The sequence below is a fragment of the Drosophila gunungcola genome, assembly GCF_025200985.1.
Source record: "Drosophila gunungcola strain Sukarami chromosome 2R unlocalized genomic scaffold, Dgunungcola_SK_2 000012F, whole genome shotgun sequence".
NCBI classification, from domain to species: domain Eukaryota; kingdom Metazoa; phylum Arthropoda; class Insecta; order Diptera; family Drosophilidae; genus Drosophila; species Drosophila gunungcola.
The window spans coordinates 1651446-1671649 of NW_026453170.1; the positions used below are offsets into that span (position 1 = coordinate 1651446).

The following is a 20204-nucleotide window of genomic DNA, read 5'->3' on the forward strand; positions in this document are numbered from 1 at the left end:
AAAAAATAATTATTTAATGAATGCATCAATTCACCTGCATATACAAACAGTTTTCTCACAAGAAAACTGTTTTTCTCCGAATCTGTTTTTATAGGACCATTCGTAAAGATTATTTCTATGTTTTGTAGAATCAAATGCATAAACAGAGAACTGCAGTTCGAAAGGGAAACTCTCCCTCATCGTCCGATTTCACCACGCCGTTCGCATGATCTTTCATCGGTCCATCCGGCGCTCCTGCGCTCGTTCCAAAAGCTTTTCGAGGGGGACGGAAAAGCTGTGGAAAAGCTTGAAACGCACGATCCCTAAAGCTCGGCAAGGCCTCTTGAATGGCACCGAGTTTCCACCAAAATACTTTCAGTTGCGAGCGGACCTCTGCACGGAGTGGAACAATATCTGAAAAGCAAAGAGTACAGTCCGCGGAAAACGTTCAATTAATAGAAGCAAGAAGCAATATATATAATCTAATTTTTCTCATATATACCCCACATATATTTCGGCTGTGTATATACGAACACCGTATATATGTACCAGTGTACCAAAAGTTGTTATACATAAAATAAATTGCGAAAGAAGAAATACCATTATCAACTAAAAATAGTGACCGATTCTCAAAGGAATACAAATTTTAATAACGAAAAAACAAAAAACGACGAGAACGAATTAGTTATAAAATATAACCAAAAAGAGCAGACACACGCCCGCATGTTCGAGTTAAGGGTTTAGAACACTGTCGACGCACCGAACCGAAGGTAGAACCGTAACCGATTGTGAGCGAGGTGAGGGACCGAAGCCAAGGATGACTTTCACCCGCCTCAAGACTCTTTCGCTGCTCGTGTGCGCTCTGCTGGCACTGAGTTTTCCCGGATATGTGAATGGCGCTAACAACAACAAGAAGGGCCCGCAGCCAGTGGCGCCCGTTGAACCGGAGGCCGTCATCGAGGAGGTCAATGCCAAGCAGCTGGAGAAGCTCCTGGCCGACAAGGATTACGTGGCCGTCTTCTGGTGTAAGTTCCTTCTCCCTGGGCTACGTCCGGGCATCGTTCCTTTATTGCCAGCCGACCGGACTCGAAATAGTAACAGAAGCCATATTATATAAATTTTCGCTAGTGAAAATTCTAAAAATTCACATACAAATGAAAATATGTGAAAAATTCGTTGCTCGCAATGTCCGAGATTTTCATTCGGTTAATTTTTTATTTTTTTTCTATTTCTTTATTTCCTCCCCATGTTGCCAGTAGTCTGAGTTGCCTTCCCCCTTCTATATATTTCTCGTTTGTGCGCTATCTTAGCGATCTGTTTATGAGTAGAGAAATCTCTCTTGGCTGTGAGAAATTGCCGTTCGCCACAGAGTCCGAGGTAGCCTTTTATTTTCTTGTTTTTTTAATCTTTTTTTACGAAAACTTTTGGCACAAAAAGTACCCTTACCAAGAAGTAGCAGACTCTCACTTCCTTCCAGTGCAAAAGCACTTACATTCCGACTAAAATGTTATGATCTATTTTTGGAGAAGGAACATGAAAATGGTTTGCCATTGTTTCCTCTATAAAAATTCTAATTTATTCAGACGCTTCAGATTTTCCAAAAAAGTTCAATAAACAAACGGCTAATGGTATATATAAAATCCATTTAATCTCTTTAAAAATAGCTTTGGCCTTTATTCATTGTACGCCAATGTCATAGTTAATAAACAAGAAAGTGATCTTCGGAGATTGTAACGTTCTCCTATATATATAGCGGTGTGTTTCGTTTAGCATTGGCGGCAATTCCAAAAATAATTGTTGACAATGAAAATATTCTAAATCCAAAAGCCTCATCCCAATGCCTCTGGCAAACAAACGAAAAAAATCATGCAACATCTACGCAAATGGCAGCTCATTGAACAGTTGCGATAATCAAATCACAGATATCTCAAAATTTTGAACGAGTTCTATCGAGAAGATGTATATGTTTATTGTTAAAAGGAAATGATATTTATGTTATTGCAATGCATTGCGAATATACACGTATCACTCTCACATGGAATTTAACTTTGGGCAGCCATAGAATGGATGTAAGAAAGAACTGAGTCTGTTTCATGTTTTTGTTCGTCCATTTAGAAAACCCGTAAATAAGGAAATCAAAGGCTGGGATCAAGCCAACTTGCGATTACTTTACAAGCAGCGAATGATCCCCTCGAATGAAAAACCAAATAATCAATGATTACTCGACGATTCATTAATTATTCCAATTTTGCAGTCTGGCGTTAAACCAAGCAGAACTTTTCAAAAGACGTGGGCCAACGGTGGTCTTTTGTCTGCTGCAATTCATTTCCCTAATAGTGGCCGCATGAGTTTTATGAATTAATTTAGCAATTTTAGCATATTTGTTGGCAGTTGCTGCCGCATTAATAGCAACGAATTGCCCTGGCGCTGCTGTCATTTCATTCATTCATTCAGCCTTATTTCTCTGGGCGGGCCGATGATGCATCCTGCATCTAATATAGGAATGAATAATCTCTGCGGCATTTGGTTCTACTTTTGCCAGGGCTTTGAATTTTATATTTTTCTGCGAATTTGGTTATGCTCTGGCGTCATACGCAGCAGTTGCTGATTGTCAATTGATGTTGGTATCTCTATTCGATCTAAGGCACTCACGTTCTCGGTCTTACGATTTCAGATGCGCGTAGCTGCGTGACCTGTGATAAGGTGTTAGCGGAACTCGAGAAAATCGACGATGACACCGACTCCTTCGGTGTGGACTTTGTGAAAATCAACGACAAACGACTAGCCAAACAGTATGGCATCAAGAATTTCCCGGCCCTGACCTACTTCAGGTAGGTACCTCCCCACCGGTTCAGTGGCTCAAGACCTAATCGACCCAAAACCCCAACAACCGCAGGGAAAAGGAGCCCATCATATACGATGGCGATCTCATGGACGAGGAGGGAGTGCTCGACTTTCTCACCTCTTTGGAGGCCATGGATCTGCCTGATCGCATCGAGGAGGTCAATTCCAAGATATTGCAGAAGATCATCGAGGACACCGACTTCGTAGCCGTTCTGTTCTGTAAGTTTGCCTGTCCTGATCTTAGCACATACTACTCAAAATGTTTACCATTCCGAACACTCTTATTGTCGGAGATTTGACTTGATGATGTTCTATTTCAAAGCAGTTGCAGTTTTTAGCGAACACAAACAGTTTAGCTCTCTTGTGACTAAAAATCATACAGCTAGGTATAGACTACAATCATATCTACCTATACTGTATATTCTTTTAATCAATTTTCTATGCGTATGTCTGTATTTCTCTCTATAAATACGTATATTATTTGTGACTAACCAAAGCTAAATGGCGGCATACCTAACATTCAATATTACTCTCTATATATAAATATATCTCTTTCGGCGGTATTTCGATCATTTTCTGAGCCAATTTACATATGGACAATTTATCAATGCAAATATATTTTATCAAACGACTACAGGTCCAGATCATGAAACATGCCCGCCCAGGGTTATGGGTAAGTCTTTGGTGAACAAATACTGGGAACCTTCTGTTTTGCCCTTTCCATCTAATTTCCCATTTTGAAACTTTGTTTTCCCGAAAATAATTCGTTTACAATGTTTTATTCCCTCTCTACAATAATTTTCCTGATTCCAGTAATCCAAAAATGCACTCGAAAAGATTTTTCCGCAATGCCCATGATACGATATGTAAATATGTACTTTATAATTGGCTATATAACCCAAATAACCGAACAATCCAGTGTGTTGGTGCTTGCTAGCATGGAACGATATGGGTGGGAACATTTCAAGGAAAATACGCACGAGGGGTCAGAAATGATGGGCTTCAAGTCGATGGTACTCATGAAAATCTATATTTTGTATTTGTATTTTGGCGAATAAGTCGTCAGGGAACAGTGACGTCGATGCCCTGGGTAAAGGACAAGATTTTGAAATAGATACAATCACCAGTGTAGTAATTTTTAGTAATTTTTTGTTAGAAAAACAAGATTTCTAATTTTCGCGTTCGCTATCGACCAAGGCAGACACACATATTACGTATACGTATAATAATAAACATTACAACAACAGAAGTATTGCAGATGAATGTCTGGGCTCGGCGCCAGATTATGTTTTTGTCGCTACGGCATCTCCTCATTTCCCCCCAAATCACTATTCAAACTCAAACCCTGTGATTTGGACAAACCGGCGGTTTATTGAATAAGAATTACATAGTCAGTTTTTCAATTGACGAATTATTGCATTAAATTTGATCGAATCTGAATTCAGAAAAACTTTGAGCGGATTGGATACTGTGGTGGTGATGACCTTGTATCAATTATGGAGGAAAGGAAGGAATTTACCTATCGAAAAACATAAATTCAATACTTGCAGAAATGTGTGTGTATATACTACTACACACAAGTTTGTGTCTTGTCCAACAACAAAGTATTTTTTGCTGGCCGTCTCTTTCCGACACAGCCACCTACAATTTTAGTTTTAAAAATAGAAAACTCAAGCAGTTGGTCGGCCAACAAAATGATTTTTTCGCTGCTCTTGGTGCTGCTGTTATTTTTGCTTAATTCTGAAACATGCCGCGGTACATGTGTGAATACTCGAACACATGAATATCCGCAACACTATCTATATGTATTTTTATCAAACGCAGACAGCGTACAAAATACAAAAAGGTTTTCCTTTCGAACTGATGCGAACAGCATGTAGGTGAGAGAAGACAAGAAATTGTGGCCCATTGTACCGCTCCCCCAACCCTCAGACCCCGGCACTCCGCCCCTCTCCACCCCCCTCCCCCTCCCCCTATCGAGTTTGTGTCCATCAGGGGGCTGCAGACAGACAGCACTTTTAATTGCTTTTGCATACAGCAATACATCAACTTGGCGCATTCGAGCACGAGCCGGCAATGCATGGTTATGGGCAGATCTTTAGTTGTCGCAGCCAAATGCTGATTTACATAATATACAAATACCTATATATCCGTCCCACTGTGGCTCTGTAACTATGTGTGTTTGGCTCTTCCCCGACTGACTTGCACTATTTTTAGTTAAATGCAACATTTGCCCATGTCTGCGGCAGGGCCAAAAATTGGTCAAGCTGTCAGAGAGAGAGAGAGAGAGAGGAGAGAGAAGAAGAGAGAGTGAGAGGAAGCTAGGGTCGGAGCCTCCCAAACATGTTTAATTTCTATACTTTTTATTTTCCGAACATTGTGCAGTAAATTATGAACAATTTGCGCCAGCGAATTTGTGCATTGGCCTTGTCACCTTGGCGACACCCACTCAACTGGTACCGAAAAATAAATCACAGATATTTTTGGATGAGGGAATATTTTTTAAGCCTGTGTAAATTCGAGTACTACCGGCGGCTAACTGCATTTTGCCGAAAGGGAACTGCTGTGATAAGTTGCCATTAGCATGGTGCCTGTCAACCATCAAAAGACACTTACAAGTTCACCAACCAACTAACAGAAATAAATATTACGTATACGCAGCGTCAAGCAGGAAAGCGAAAGCTTGCTGAAATCTCTTTTACGAATGTGGCAAGCCCAACGGAATGCGATAGAGGAATAGGCGAAAGGAAGGAGAGAGCTTTCCGAGAATTAATTCCTCTTTTACATTACCAATTTTGAGTGCCCCATTCGAATGTGTGTTTTTCCTCTACAAAGACAAGCATATTGCAACAGGTTGTACGCAGACAGATAGGGATGCTGTAAACAAATAGTGTAAATAAACGAATCGCATGGTGAACGATTGGGTAACTCTGCAAATAAACTTTAATTGAAACTCCATGGCCCTTGCATGCCCTCGCCTCTGTCAGAAATAACTCCCAATTAACCCCACAACTTACGGCCGCACGAAACATAATCCGTGAATGTTCTACCAATCCGTGGGCAATAATACCCGACACCAGACCCCGTCCTGATGTTTTATGCTCCCCTCCTCGCTTCCCGAGACGTTTGTCCCTTCTGCCAGACGACCCTAATTATCTATTGTTTGCCTGATTCTATGAAACCAACCCACCAACCAGACAAACAGCAATGCCGCAAGTGCGCCAAGGCCTTGCAGGAGCTGGAGAATATCGACGACGAAGCTGATCAGCTTGGCATCGGGTTTGTGAAAATACACGACGAGGCCTTGGCTGACGAATACAATCTCGGCAATCTGCCAGCCCTGGTCTACTACCGCCACCAGACTCCGATCATATACGAAGGTACCTCCATTCCACACCCACTTTTATCTTGAAACCCGCACGACCACTCAAACCAAACTCAGACCAACACACATCAATCCCATGCCGAACTCGATATCCATGTCGCTAATATCGAAACTGTGTCTCCAGGTGAACTTCAACGGGAGGAGGACGTCTTGGAATGGTTGGTGCAGAATAAGTCGACGGGCGATGAAGATGATGTCATTGAGGACGTCACTTCGAAGACTCTGTCGACGCTAATCAGCAATATCGACAACCTAGTTGTGCTATTTTGTATGTAGAACAGAATTTTGCCCAGGGCAAGGCTACCAGGCTAACCGACTGCTATTAATCTGCAGATGATCATGGAAATGACGATTCGATGACCGTGTTGGAGGAGCTAGAGCAAATCGACGACGACTGCGACAAGCATGGCATTCAGTTTGTGAAAATAGACGATGCCAAGGCGGCAGGCGATTACGGAATCGATTCGGTACGACCCTAGATCGCGAGCAGTTGAAAAGTCTTTCACGCGAATAATGTTGTTCGATCTCCAGATTCCGGCCATTGTTTACTTTGAAAAAGAAATTCCAAATGTGTACGACGGCGATCTCATGGACGAGGAGCAGATTCTGAAATGGTTGTTGGGTCAGTTGGAACGGGATGAGATCGAGGATGTCACCGACGAAATGCTCGACACAATGATCAAGGAAGGACGCGTCATTGCAGTGCTGTTCTGTAAATATTCAAAGCCTAAGTCGCGACCAATTTGTTCACAAGCTGTTTTCCAGACGACAACAACGACAAGAAGTCCCAGAAAGTGCTCGAAGAGCTCGAGAACATTGACGACGAGTGCGACGCCTTGGGCATTACTTTCGTGAAGATCGACAATCCCGAGGAGGCCGTTGAATATGGCATTAATAAAGTTCCTAAGCTGATATACTTTGAAAAAGGCATTCCAACTATTTACGAAGGCAATCTGGAGGACGAAGAGAAGCTTCTGAAATGGCTTACAGACCAAACGAGCTCCGATCAAATCGAGGACATCACTGACGAAATGTTGGATTTGATCATTGAGAAAATGCCCCACGTTGCTGTTCTCTTCTGTAAGTGATTTCAGGCCCCAGAACGCGATTGTGTGCCGGGACCCTTGCGCACTCGACTCCTTATCTCTGTTGATATTGTACAGTTGACTTGGTGTTGTACCTCTGGGGTGTCTGCAATCGTAGTTTTAACCCTTGTCGAGAGCTCGGCATGCTTTTTAGTAATAACTTTCAAAAGCGTTTCAAAACTTATTAATCAAAACTTAACCAAAAACTAAGAGACCCCTCTTGTTAGAGGTTCAGATTGGTAGTCCGTTGAAAATGTGTAGATTGTAGGTTTAAAGTTACAAGTTGAGCGAAACAGCAGTTTGTTGATTATTTTTCTTCTTAGCTTCCAAAACGTGAGCCAAAACTATTTAATTAACGATCCAATTTAACGATCTTCGCAGACGACAAAGACCAAAAGAAATCACAGAAAATCCTCGCAGAATTGGAAAACATTGACGATGAGTGCGATCAGCAAGATATTGCCTTTGTCAAGATCGATGATGACAAGGAGGCCAAAGAATGGGGTATCGATGAGATACCGTCGATTGTACTCTTTGAACGTGGCATTCCACACATCTACGAGGGTGATCTGATGAAAGAGGATGAGCTGCTTGGCTGGTTGGTGCACCAGAAGCGCTATTCCGAAATTCCCGAAGTCACCGACGAGATGAAGGACAAATTGGTCGAGAACACCGAGCACTTGGCGGTAATCTTTTGTGAGTAAACCAATTCGGGATAACCCAAACCGCATTTGCAACGATTCATTTCCGCCCGCAGATGACAAGGACGATAAGCAGGATATGCGTATCCTGAACGAACTTGAGAACATTGACGATGAGTTGGAGAAGGAGGGAATTGTCATCGTGCGCATCGATAATGCCGCCGAAGCCAAGGAGTATGGTCTCGATCATTTGCCCGCCCTCATCTACTTCGAGAACAAGATCCCGGCCCTCTACGAGGGCGATCTGATGAACGAGGATGAGGTACTCGAGTGGCTTTTGGTCCAGAAGAAGACGGCCACTATTGAGGAGGTGACTGATGAGATCCTGGTTAACCTGATCAACGAGCACGAGTATGTCGTTGTTTTCTTCACTGGACCATGCGAACCTGGCGAGACCTGCGACCACACTCTGAATGCCCTGGAAAGCATCGACGATGAGTTGGACGAGGCAGGCATCATTTTTGTTACCACCGAGGATACCGGAGTCGCTAAGAAATACAATGTCAAGACCTACCCACGCCTGGTCTTCTTCAGAAACCGTGATCCATTGCACTTCACCGGAGATCTGGACGACGAAGACGAAGTGTTGGCCTGGATCACTGACGACGAGACCCTCGAAATTCCCGGAAAAATCGAGGAGGTCAATGTGAAGATGTTGGATAAGATCTTGGCTGAAAACGATCACGTTGTTGTGTTCTTCTGTAAGAAAAAAAAGTTTTTATTCATTTAAAAAGTCTAATCTTCTTTCCTTTCTATGGGATCTTCAGATGCTGAGGGTGATAAGAAGGCCCAGAAAATCCTTAACGAGCTGGAAAACATCGATGACGAATGCGAGGAAAAAGACATTGACTTTGTAAAGACATCCGACGATGATATTGATAAGGAATACGATTTGCCCGGTCTGCCGGCACTTGCATTTTATAGACATAAGTTTAGAACAATTTACACCGGTAAGTTCCTAGGCATTAAGGTTAATAATAATATTTTCACAACAGAAAGGACTTCCTTCCGTAGTTAATAAACCCTTGCATTTTTAACAAAAACTGTTTTCTGAATAAGTATATGTATTTGACAAATATTTAACATTTTTAAAGGTGACCTGATGAAGGAAGAGGAAATTCTTGAGTGGGTTATTGATTTGCACGAGTCTACAGCTGATGTCATTGAATCTGTCGATCGCAAGACCCTGCAAGTTTTAATCAACGATGTTGAGCACTTGGCTGTGTTCTTCTGTAAGTCCTCCTCGATTTCTTTAAACATTTCTTGAGCTTACCTAAATTATACGTGCTACAGACGACGATGAATGCGAATCGTGTTCTGAGATCTTAGAAGAGTTGGAGAACATTGACGATGACACCGATAAGCACGGAATACAATTTGTCAAGTCGAATGATGTAAAGCTGGCTCATGAAATCGGCATTTTCGCATTCCCAGCTTTGGTCTACTACGAGACTGGCGTCCCGATTATGTATGATGGTAAGCTAGCAGCCAGTTGATTTTTAGGGCGCTTTTAACTAATACAAATTCTCTCCTTTAGGTAATCTAAAAAATGAAAACCGTGTGCTGCAGTGGTTAGTCAATCAAAAGAGTAAGCGTCCTTCTTTAAAATGTGTTTTCTGCTTTAAAAATCACGCTCATAGTTTGGCTAACTTTCGATACAAAGTCAGTTGAGAAAAAAAAGGTTCAAAAACTAAAAAAAAACTGATAAATTCAATATCATTTACCCGTTTCTTGCCCACGATTAAAGTAAAAAACGTAATGATAATTTCTTATATAGGAAATGATGACGACGCAAGTGATGAAAAAATTTTAAAGTTGCGCTATCCCAAGGAAAGCGATGATGATAAAAGGGAAAGGTTAAAGCGTCTACAGAATGTTATTCGAAAAGAAAGATTACGAAAAAGTAGACGAGATAATGAGGATGAAGATGCTGGGGATGAGGATGAGGAGGATGCAACTAGGGAGAAAGATATAGACGGGGACGAAGAAGATGAAGAAGACGAAGAAGACACTGATAACGACGACGAGGTCGAAGACGAGGATGAAGACAATAACGATGACGATGACGATGACGAGAACGAAGACGATGAAGAGGACGAAGACGATGACGAAAACGAAGACGATGACGAGAACGGTGACAAAGAAGATATAGATGGGGACGACGAGGATGACAAGGACGATGATGACGAGAATGGGGATGACGAGGATAATGATGGGGATGAGGATGAGGAAGAAGATAATGAAGATAACGAGAATGGAGACGACGATGAGGATGACGAAGAGGATACTGATAAGGACAAGGACGAAGAAGACGAAGAAGATGGGGACGACGAGGATGAAAATGCAGATGACGACGAGGAAGATGAGGATGACGAAGATACAAATGATAAGGAGGAAGATGGGGACGATGAGGATGTAGATGAAGGCAACGAGGATGGAACTGGGGAGGAGAAAAACAAAAACGAAGACGATAATGACGTAGACAATGACGATGATGACGAAGACGAAGACGAAGAAGATACTGATAAGGACGATGAAAAGGAGGATGAGGATGACGAAGAAGATGGGGAGAACGACGACGAGGATACAAATGGGGATGACAAAGATAAAACAGAGGAGGAAGATGGGGAGGACGACGAAGAAGAAGATCTTAAAAGTAAACCAAAATACAGGCACACGGCCAAAGGTCGAACGATACATCGCCTTGCTGACCTTTGCTCAGGTCGGCTTATAGATGAAATAGGTAATACCTGAATGTGAGTTGCCATTGACGCACTAACTGAAGTTGTTCAATGTTTTGTCCATCCCGACTGAGATTCCGCTCCCCGTTCCACCCCACCCAAACAGTCAATCTTATACACTTTGCAATGCCACACGACACTTGACAGTTTCGACTACAGTTAATTTCATTGTCTATCTACAGACTTGGGACAGAGGAATTCAAATAGAAATGCATTTAACAAAGGTAACCCCTCCAAATTCACGTAATTTGTATATTTGTGTCGAGCGCATAGCTTCTGTGCTAAAGCAAATACCATTTGAGGGACCTACGCAATTGGGAATATAGTCAAGCCAAAATAACTACCAACCACAATACACGTCTATGTTTTGATCCCCTTGAATGTTTAAACCCACACCCGAGCTTCACCCAGTTCTTAAGTCAAAAGTCTTTGATGCCTTCAAAGCCAAATTTAAAGAAATATTAAATCATACATAGCTGACACAATGTTTGAAATTATTTAAGCAAGGAACTTTATATTTGTTTTTGAAAAACGTAACTATTTCGGTAACAATACGGAAAATGTGTTAATACCTATTTTGTTGATTTATAATTTATTTTCTCATAATACTATAAGTAATCGTTATGTTTGTTTAATTATATTATTTAATAACGATCCTGCTGTTCAATAGAAAATATTTAAGCATATAAACAAAAACAACTAAAAATTCGATCAAGTGAAACGCAGTATATTCACTGGCACACTCAGTCGAACACGAAATGTACAACGTGGGCTTAACTCGATATTTAATATGTTTAGAAATTAAAATCAAAATCCGAAACTTGTACAGTCAGCATCAAAAGCATTTTGTCAGTTAGTAGTTTTGATAATTTAAATTGATATTTAAACAATTCCAAATCTCTTCGACTCATAAAGCACGCTTTTTACTCTAGAACAAAGAATCTTTCAAATCTGAAAATAATGAAAATTGAATCGAAAATCGTACTAACTGCTCTTTTTCTCTCTCTGTGGTAAAATCGGAGGTGTTTAAGAAAAGTGTTGAAAGTAAACGACTTTTATTCTAGTTCTAGCCTACAATGCTGCACTTTTGTTAAAACCTTTTTTTTATAACTTATCGTAACGAACCTTCTGTTGTTAGTAAACCAAAAAATAAAACAAAAATCTCTTAAAATTAAACAATCTGACAAAATGTTTTTGTTTGTTTGCTCACACAGATGACGAATGTTTCTATGTTGGATTGGGTCATGACGGCCATTCAGCTAAGCGTGGCAACAATTTCGTGCCCAACGATTACAAACCATTCCAATGCTGTCCAACCAAATTGGAGAAGTCAACGAAAGTTCCTAAGATGACGGCCCAGCGGATCGGACACAGCGAGGGCGATCAGGGCAAGCGTCCTGGCGTTGGCGGCGGCAACTTCCAGTTCGCGGGCTCGGCATCCACATCCACCACGGCCAGCAAGTCGGCCAGCAAGCCGGCGGCGACCAAGAAGCAGGCCAAGGTCTCCAAGAACACCGATGACGATGACGAAGACGATGAGGACAAGCCCCTGGTCAAGGTGTCGTATGCCAACAAGCGCTCGGGAGGAAGCAACAAGCCGCAGGCGGGCAAGAAGCCGGTAGCCAAGGGCCAGGACAACGACGACGAGTCGCAGGAAGTGGAGAAGGTGTCCAAGCAGAAGTCGGCGAAGAAGTCCGGAAAGCTGAATGTCAAAACCGGTACGTAGTCCTTGGACCCTCGGACCAAACACCGTAGTCATTTAGCATTAGTTACACAAGTCAAGACAAGATCCATTTAAAGTCAAACTCATTGTCCTGTTCCCTGATCATTTATGCTCTAGTTGTGCCCATTCTCAGACACATACAGACTCACGCACAATTTGGTCGTTACCTTATTTGTTTATTTCTCTTCTCTTTTCTCTCTCTTGTGTCTTGCAGGCATTAATTTTTTCCAAAATCGACTAAAAAATTTGTATGATATCATTTTTCAGGATATCTCTCTGTGGGAGTAAGGCAACAATTTAACTGAATGTGGATAACCACAGACAGTTAGATAGTGATTGTATGATTGAATGATATGCCATACTAAAGTAGCACGTATACGCACTGTTGTCAACCGATAAAACCAATATCAAACCAAACCAAACCAAACCAAAACAAAAACCAAACCAACTCAATCCTGTATAGCCACCAAAAGAACCTTCAATGACAGGTTTCTATAATTAAATGTACATCATCTATGTGTGACTGCAAAAGACAACAACTGTGACAAGAACCAACTAAATAACTGAGTTCGTATGGCTGTGTGTCCGTAGAAATGAGGTCCCTCCTCACTAACCCTGAAATGTCTGGCACACTACTACTATTATAGCAAATATCATTCATCCTCAGTGCCTAGATCATAGTTCACAAAAGAAGATCTATCTATGAATAGCAGAATCACACAAAGCACAAAATAATTAAAATTAAACTGAGAAAAAGAGTACTAACTAAAACATTGTTGATATTTTCGCTTAAACTATTTTCAAAAGGGGTTAGCATCGCCAAAGTTGATCCCTAACTATAACTAAACTAAACCAATCATTTGTTGCATTTTGTCAACGGATTTCAACAAACTTTGTTCAAACTAAAAGCAATTACTTCAACAAACAACTATCAAACTTCTGAGAACTTTCACTTGTATATTTAGCCAGCAAACTTTGTTATTAACAATTCAATCGGAAATTGTCTATTGTCAATAACAAACGTCTAATCTTTTTGATACTACTTCTTTTTGTCACAATATACAATTTACATTTATGTAGTTAGTCTAATTTAAACAAGAGCCAAGCAAAGCAAACAAAACGAAACGAAACGAACAAACAGATAAAATATTTTTTGAAACAATTTACACATGACAGTGCCCAACTGTTAACTATTTTAACTGAAACGTGTAACGATGAGAGCTTGCAACAGTTTTTCATAATATCAACATTAAGAGCTATAAGCCAATATACTGTGTAAAAGGAGCTTTTAATCAAATATGTTGCAGCATACACACCGTATACTTAATTTTGTCGTATATTTATGGAAACGAACGTCCAACATTTCTCGCTGAACAATGGCCTCGCATACAATGTAGCTCGCCATTTTGTTTCTTTTGTTTTCTTCTGAGAGCGATACCTGTACCGCTCGCTGTTGTTTTTGTTATCGGTATTTACAAAATATCGAATTATAAATCTTTATCATTATGTTTTCTAAGCTAAAGTCTATCACTCTACACGCAATTGTAACTAAATCCAACATATATGTAACAAATTTTGTTGAACAGCAGTTGTTAAGTCAAGATCAAGCGAATGTATTTTTGTCAAACAAATTTTCAAAACGAAAATTGTCAGATTGTAAGAAGCAAACGCAAATTAAACTGAAAGCACTTTTGTAAACATAATATCTGAAAGAAATTGTAAGAATATTCAATAAAAACCATACAACTCAATAAAAGTAGGTTCTCTTATTTAAAAATTATGAAAATCCATTAGTTGAAATTCAGAATTTTCTTGATTTAAATAATTTCAAACACACAACCCATAAAAATGCTATAAATATTTTAAAAAACCTTGAAGATGTATTGAGGCAATTATATGTTTTGTCAAATGGAACTCTTTCCTTCTGAAAAAATAATGTCTCAATTTGAATCATAGGCAGCAAATTCTGGCTATTAAAAATGGCCTGGTGGGGATTTGGCAAATTTCCCATTTCGAATATATTTTTTGGGCGGGAGTGAAAATAAACAAAGCGACCATTATTTTTGTATACACATTCAAGATTAATGCTGGTGATTGATTGACAAACTGCAGCCAACAGGTATGTGCCACCAAATGGATAATAAGCCCACATACTTCTCTAAATTCATATTATATATACATCTAACAAAACTATTAATTTAACACATAGGCAACATTGCAAGCAATCAGGATGTCTTCAACTGGATACTCGAACAGAAGGCCGACCAAAGCATTCAGCTAATTAATCGTGATCAACTCATCGAGTATATAGGCACCAAAGACTTTTTAGCGGTTGTTTTTTGTAAGTATAATCCGCGGACAGTGTGTTAGGTAAAAGCTAAGGAATCTAGGAAATACTATTGTTTAAGTCGCGCCCACTAAAAACTGTAACTGCCCAAAAACACAAGCCAATTTATAATTTATAGAAGATCTAAGAAGCTTTAGGGAACACCACATACCGTCACAACTAATGCGACTGGGAAATCAATTGCAATTGCAGACAAGGAAGACGATCCCGACTCGCCACGAGTGCTTCGGCACATCGAACTAATCGACGACGAGGCTGCCGAATATGGCATTTATATAGTGAAAATGCACGACAAGCTGATGGCCAAGAAGTACGGATTCAGGAATCCCCCTGGCCTGACATACTTCCGGAAGGGCAAGTACATCAACTACGATGGCGACATCGACGACGAGGAGGAGGTACTTGACTGGCTGACCAGCCCGGCCAACATGGAGATGACCGACCACATCGAGCAGGTCAACCGCAAGATGTTCGAGAAGATCCGCAAGAACTCCGACTACGTGGCGGTGATATTCTGTAAGTCTCGAACTTACAGACTGGCCGCAAATGGGCTTTAACTCCTGACCTTACCTCAGATAGCGACGAGTGCAAGCAGTGTCCTCGCGTTTTGGCCGAGGTGGAGCACATAGACGACGAAGCGGACAAGGCGGGCATCGACTTCGTTAAAATCGACGACAAGCAAATGGCCAAGGAGTACGGAGTGTTCGCCTTGCCTGCCATCGTCTTCTTCAAGCCAACGTCCAAGGAGCCAGTAATATACGCCGGTAGGTGGCACCCAATTCCAAGTCACTCCCAGTGCACAGTATACATTCGGTCCTTTCCAGGTGATCTTTACGAAGAAGAACAGATCCTCACTTGGCTGATCACGCAAAAGGATCCAAGTGGAGATGTTATCGAAGATCTCGAAGGCGAAAGACTCGTTCATCTGATTGAAGAGTCTGGCTCCATAGCCGTGTACTTCTGTAAGTTTTCAGCAGGAAGTCGTCTCTGATTTAACCGATGAATACTCAATATATATGCGGAATAAGGTTTTTATTGCTGCAATCGGTTTGGTGATATCAATTCGCAAAAAGTACACTGTCCAAATAGATGTTCTTTCACATTCAGTGTCTTCAAATCTAAACTGAGATGAAAATGAAATCGTATCGCTTAAACTAATAACAATCTGTTCCATTTACGTTTTTCGTACTTTAAACGATTGATAATCACGCTTTTGCGCAAACAGTTTGCAGCAAACTCTGTGTGACCGTAGTTAACCAATTAGATTAATCTAGTTTAAGCCTCTTATCAGCGCTCTGTGTATCTAACCAAACAAGACTTTATTTATATTTCTATTTACGACTGTGCTCTCTGAAATCTCAAACCGAACCACACAAATCGATACCCAAACGTAGGGAACAAGACAAAGTGCGACATTTGCAATTCGAAAGCGGCGCGCAAGGCGCGTCTGAAAAAGGAGCGCGATCAGCACCAGCAGGAGGGCGGAGCAGCCAGCGCCGCTGCCGCCTTCGGCAGTGAGGCAGATCCTTCCGAGGCAGCCGCTGGGGGGGCGGAGGATTCGCCAGCGGCAGGTCCTGAGGGGGAATCGCCGCCGGCCTCTGCAGCCGCTCCACCGGATGCAGCGACTGGCAAACAAGAGGATGGTAGTCCACCTTTCTGTATAGAACTCGTGCAACTGGAATGAGTCCAAGAATGTTTAACCACATAACCCAGCACCACCAGAAACCATTAGCAACCGCACACACTATACACACTATACACACTATACACACTTCCACCTTGTACAGCGAATGTAAAAACCCAAACGAATCCAGAATCTCCACCCGAAACTTGCTCCATCGCTCTGTTGCTCTGACTCTTTCTCTATATCTATGTTAAATTCGAAACCCTGATTAGATTCTTTCCTTTATATTCTGATTATGTCCCATAAACTGATCCATTGACAAGTATTTCAAATATAATTGCTGATTCCACTGCTTTAGAATGCGCTTACTTCAAAAGTATATGTCAGTGGAATCAGAACTTATGAAATGTACTATACTATCCTCGTTTACTATCTATACTCCTCGTCCACCTCTGCTGTGCTTCAGTTCCCATAAGTGTAGTGCTTGCTGTAGTACCCTGTATTGCCCCTCCTCGTGTATAGTGCTTGTTTAATAACTAGATATCGCCCACCCCCACTTTGACATCCAGATGCAGATGGCTGTGAGCAGTGCACCAAGGTTCTGGAGGAGCTGGAAAACATCGACGACGACTGCGACAAGCATGGCATCACCTTCGTGAAAACCAGAGACTTCTCCGTGGCCGATGGCTACGGCGTCCATGAGTATCCGGCCTTAGTCTACTTCGAAGGTGGAATACCCAACGTCTTTGAGGGTAAGGCAGCCCACAAGCAATGTGTAGTCAGTCGTTCTTACTAAGACTCCTTCCAGGCGAACTAAGCGAAGAGGAGGAGGTGCTTCAGTGGCTGATCACTCAAAAGACAGAAGATCGCATCGAGCTCATCACACGGCAAATGCTTGAGACTATGGTGGAGGAAACCCAGTACCTGGCCGTGTACTTCTGTGAGTAGCTCTCAACGGTCGGGCCTCGTCTCGATTGGCCTGGAACTGTTTGCCATCAATGTCTCATGATCTCACACATTCTGAATTGTTGTATCCCCGCCCCAAAACTGCACCGAACATAAATCACAAAACTTATCCCTGACATAAACCGAAACCTGAACCGAACCGTACTCAGTGCCGCCTGAGCGCAAAGGAAAGCAACCCGCTTTCTGCCGCAGTTTCTGCTCCCCCTCTAGTCTTAAAGAAAGCAACCTGACCACCACCAAATCCACAAAACACTCATCCAGCCAATTCGTACAAAACTACATCTCACGTAAAAGAAAACGTATCGAAAAACAAGGTATTCCTTCCGTATTCCATGTGCACAAAAAAAAAGCAACTCCCAAGCTCCGACTGCGCATGTTCGATTGAGCTCTAACCTATTCTAACCAGCTCCATAGGAGCTCCTATCTATGAACAGACTCGATTCTTGACTGCACTAAACCAGGCTTCCAACGTATTACGACCAAACTAAATTAGATTTCTACAAGTCTTTCATTCGCTGTAAAATATTGGAGTTCAGAAACGGATCATATTTTATTTCGGATTTGCCAAAAATCACTGGGATTTAGTTTGGACGGGAATACCTTTTTGTTACGGCGTTTTCTTTGCCTCTCACACTATCGCTAACCGATTCTTAAGCTTGCCACTAAAATTTAAACAAGTCTCTTAGTGGTTAACTGACTATAACCAACTATATTTGGCAGACAAAATCAACTGTAACATATGCGACCAGATATTAGAGGGCTTGGAACTGATCGATGACGAATGCGATGTGTTCGGCATTCATATGGTCAAGATACAAGATCCGCAGTTAGCCAAGCGTTACTCCATCAAGACCTTCCCGGCCTTGGTTTATTTCAGGTAAACGGTGTGTGTATAGTAATTAAGACTTCTACCAAACTCAATGTATACGCAGAAATGGAAACCCATTGCTGTTTGAGGGTGACCTGCAAAACGAGCAGTCAGTGCTGGAATGGCTCATCGATGATGACAACCGCGAGTTGGCCGATGAAATCGAGGAGGTCAACGAGCGCATGTTGGACCGCCTGATGGCCGAGTCCACCCTGTTGGTAGTTTTCTTTTGTGAGTACTTTGCATGGTATTAATGAAAAACTGTGTCTGAAGACTTGCCCCACATTTAGATGACGATGATTGTGCTGAGTGCGAGGAGATTTTGGAAGAGCTGGAGGAGATTGATGGCGAAGCCGATATGTTTGGCATTGACTTCGTAAAGATAGCTAGTATCCAGGCAGCCAAAACATACGAAATTGTCAATATACCTTCCCTGGTATATTTCCGGTGAGTTCTGTACAAAGTTCAGAAAGAAGTTTATTTTAATTTTGAGTAATTTAGAAAACAAGTACCCGTTCTTTATGACGGAGATTTGCATCAACACGATAAGGTGATTACCTGGTTGACGTCACAAGATGTATTCGAAATCAAAAACGAAATCGAGGAAGTCAATCGCAAAATGCTTGACAAACTGCTCGAAGAGAACGAGTTCTTAGCCGTGTTCTTCTGTGAGTAAAAGAAATTACCTTTTAAGGATTTTTTTCAATAACCACAAAACATCCAATATATTTAGATGAACACAATCAGCCAGACAGCACTGCAGCTCTGGAGAAGCTCGAGAATATTGACAGCGAGACAGATAATCTGGATATAACATTTGTTAAGATGGCCGACTCACGGTATGCCAAGAAATGGGGCGTCACCAAGCTGCCAGCAATGGTCTACTTCCGTCGACGTTTCCCCAGCATATATAGGGGTAAGTCGCGAAATTCATTGATTAGAGGGAACCACCTTGATGCCAAAACCTCTTTCCAGGCGATCTGCTTTCCGAGGACGAGGTGCTGGAGTGGCTGCGCAAGAACCGCTTCCGCCAACCGGAACTGAACATCTTTATGTATGCTTTGATTGCTCTGTCGGTGGCCTTTATGGTCTACACAGCCTTCCTGCTGCAGTGCTTCAAGCCGGCGCCCCCACCCCCTGTTCAGCACCCCAAGCAGTCGTGAATGGGCTAGGCCAGGAAAAACTGGCAGCAAGTACTGAACCATGTTGAATGGCTATCAACTACCATGGAGGGTTTTCGACAAGAGACACAAACAACGAGCGAAACAACTTGAAATGATAATCCAAAATCACAACCACACACGCATTAATATGTACATTAAACTATCATCCAATCGTCTAAATTAGACGCCGATAAAAAACCGTGCTCGGTGGGCTAAGATATGCCCCAAGCTAATGACGATCCATTGCTTTAGAAATATCTTTTGAGAGAGCTTGACAACTTCAACAAACTCTGATACTTCCATATATATCAATACTCACATATGCATATTCACATCAACATAAAATTCATTTGTCTTCACACCCGTCATGCAAAATCAATTAAAGAAACAAACACTCAAGTCATAGTAATTACTTTAAAGTTAAATTTAAATGCCATAATATTGTGTAATAAATGCCAATAATAATTTTCACAGTAAAACTTGACGGCTTGTTATAATTAATAAACTATTGAATGATCTACGGAAGAGTTAATTTTTAACCATAGGAGGAAAGGTCGCAAAATCAATGCAATCTTATTAATTTTTGAACGTTATAAAAAACAGTGATCATAGCAACTCTGCAGAAATGTTGTGTTAATTTTTACTGCGGCGGTACCATTTCTTCGCCTTTTCTATGCAACTTTTGCACAGGTAAAAAATTTCCTATAAAAACTTCGGTTGTGCCCCCACTCGATGGTTTTGATAATGATAACCATTGCAATTGACTCTGCCGACCGAA

The 20204-nt window shown here is 41.5% G+C and overlaps 1 protein-coding gene across 20 annotated transcripts; it reads left to right on the forward strand.

The window, feature by feature from the left end:
* Nucleotides 1–341: 341 nt before the first annotated feature.
* Nucleotides 342–19910, forward strand: LOC128255964 (uncharacterized). 20 transcript variants are annotated; one of them, XM_052985896.1, is made up of 28 exons: nt 344–1004; nt 2654–2810; nt 2876–3042; nt 3461–3496; nt 6021–6203; nt 6333–6476; nt 6542–6675; nt 6740–6920; nt 6974–7288; nt 7675–7989; nt 8051–8695; nt 8762–8944; nt 9089–9226; nt 9288–9470; nt 14668–14799; nt 14998–15321; nt 15381–15569; nt 15630–15767; nt 16200–16448; nt 16999–17181; nt 17238–17369; nt 17545–17709; nt 18116–18272; nt 18328–18494; nt 18554–18710; nt 18765–18931; nt 18997–19179; nt 19239–19910. In XM_052985896.1, the coding sequence occupies exons 1-28, from the start codon at nt 797–799 to the stop codon at nt 19424–19426; spliced, it is 5520 nt and encodes a 1839-aa protein (XP_052841856.1). In that variant the 5' UTR covers nt 344–796; the 3' UTR covers nt 19427–19910. The 20 variants fall into 20 exon arrangements, with proteins under 20 accessions (XP_052841874.1, XP_052841856.1, XP_052841858.1 ...); XM_052985898.1 differs by lacking the exon at nt 3461–3496; XM_052985899.1 differs by lacking the exon at nt 17545–17709 and having other exon boundaries at nt 345–1004.
* The last annotated feature ends 294 nt before the right edge of the window (nt 19911–20204 follow it).

What these genes read in the sequence shown, in the direction of transcription:
- LOC128255964 (XM_052985896.1), top strand. Translation starts at nt 797, where the DNA reads ATGACTTTCACCCGCCTCAAGACTCTTTCGCTGCTCGTGTGCGCTCTG. An exon ending in GACTCCGATCATATACGAAG is followed by an intron (nt 6,204 to 6,332) that starts GTACCTCCATTC and finishes CTGTGTCTCCAG; the next exon opens with GTGAACTTCAACGGGAGGAG. An exon ending in GGAGCCAGTAATATACGCCG is followed by an intron (nt 15,570 to 15,629) that starts GTAGGTGGCACC and finishes GGTCCTTTCCAG; the next exon opens with GTGATCTTTACGAAGAAGAA.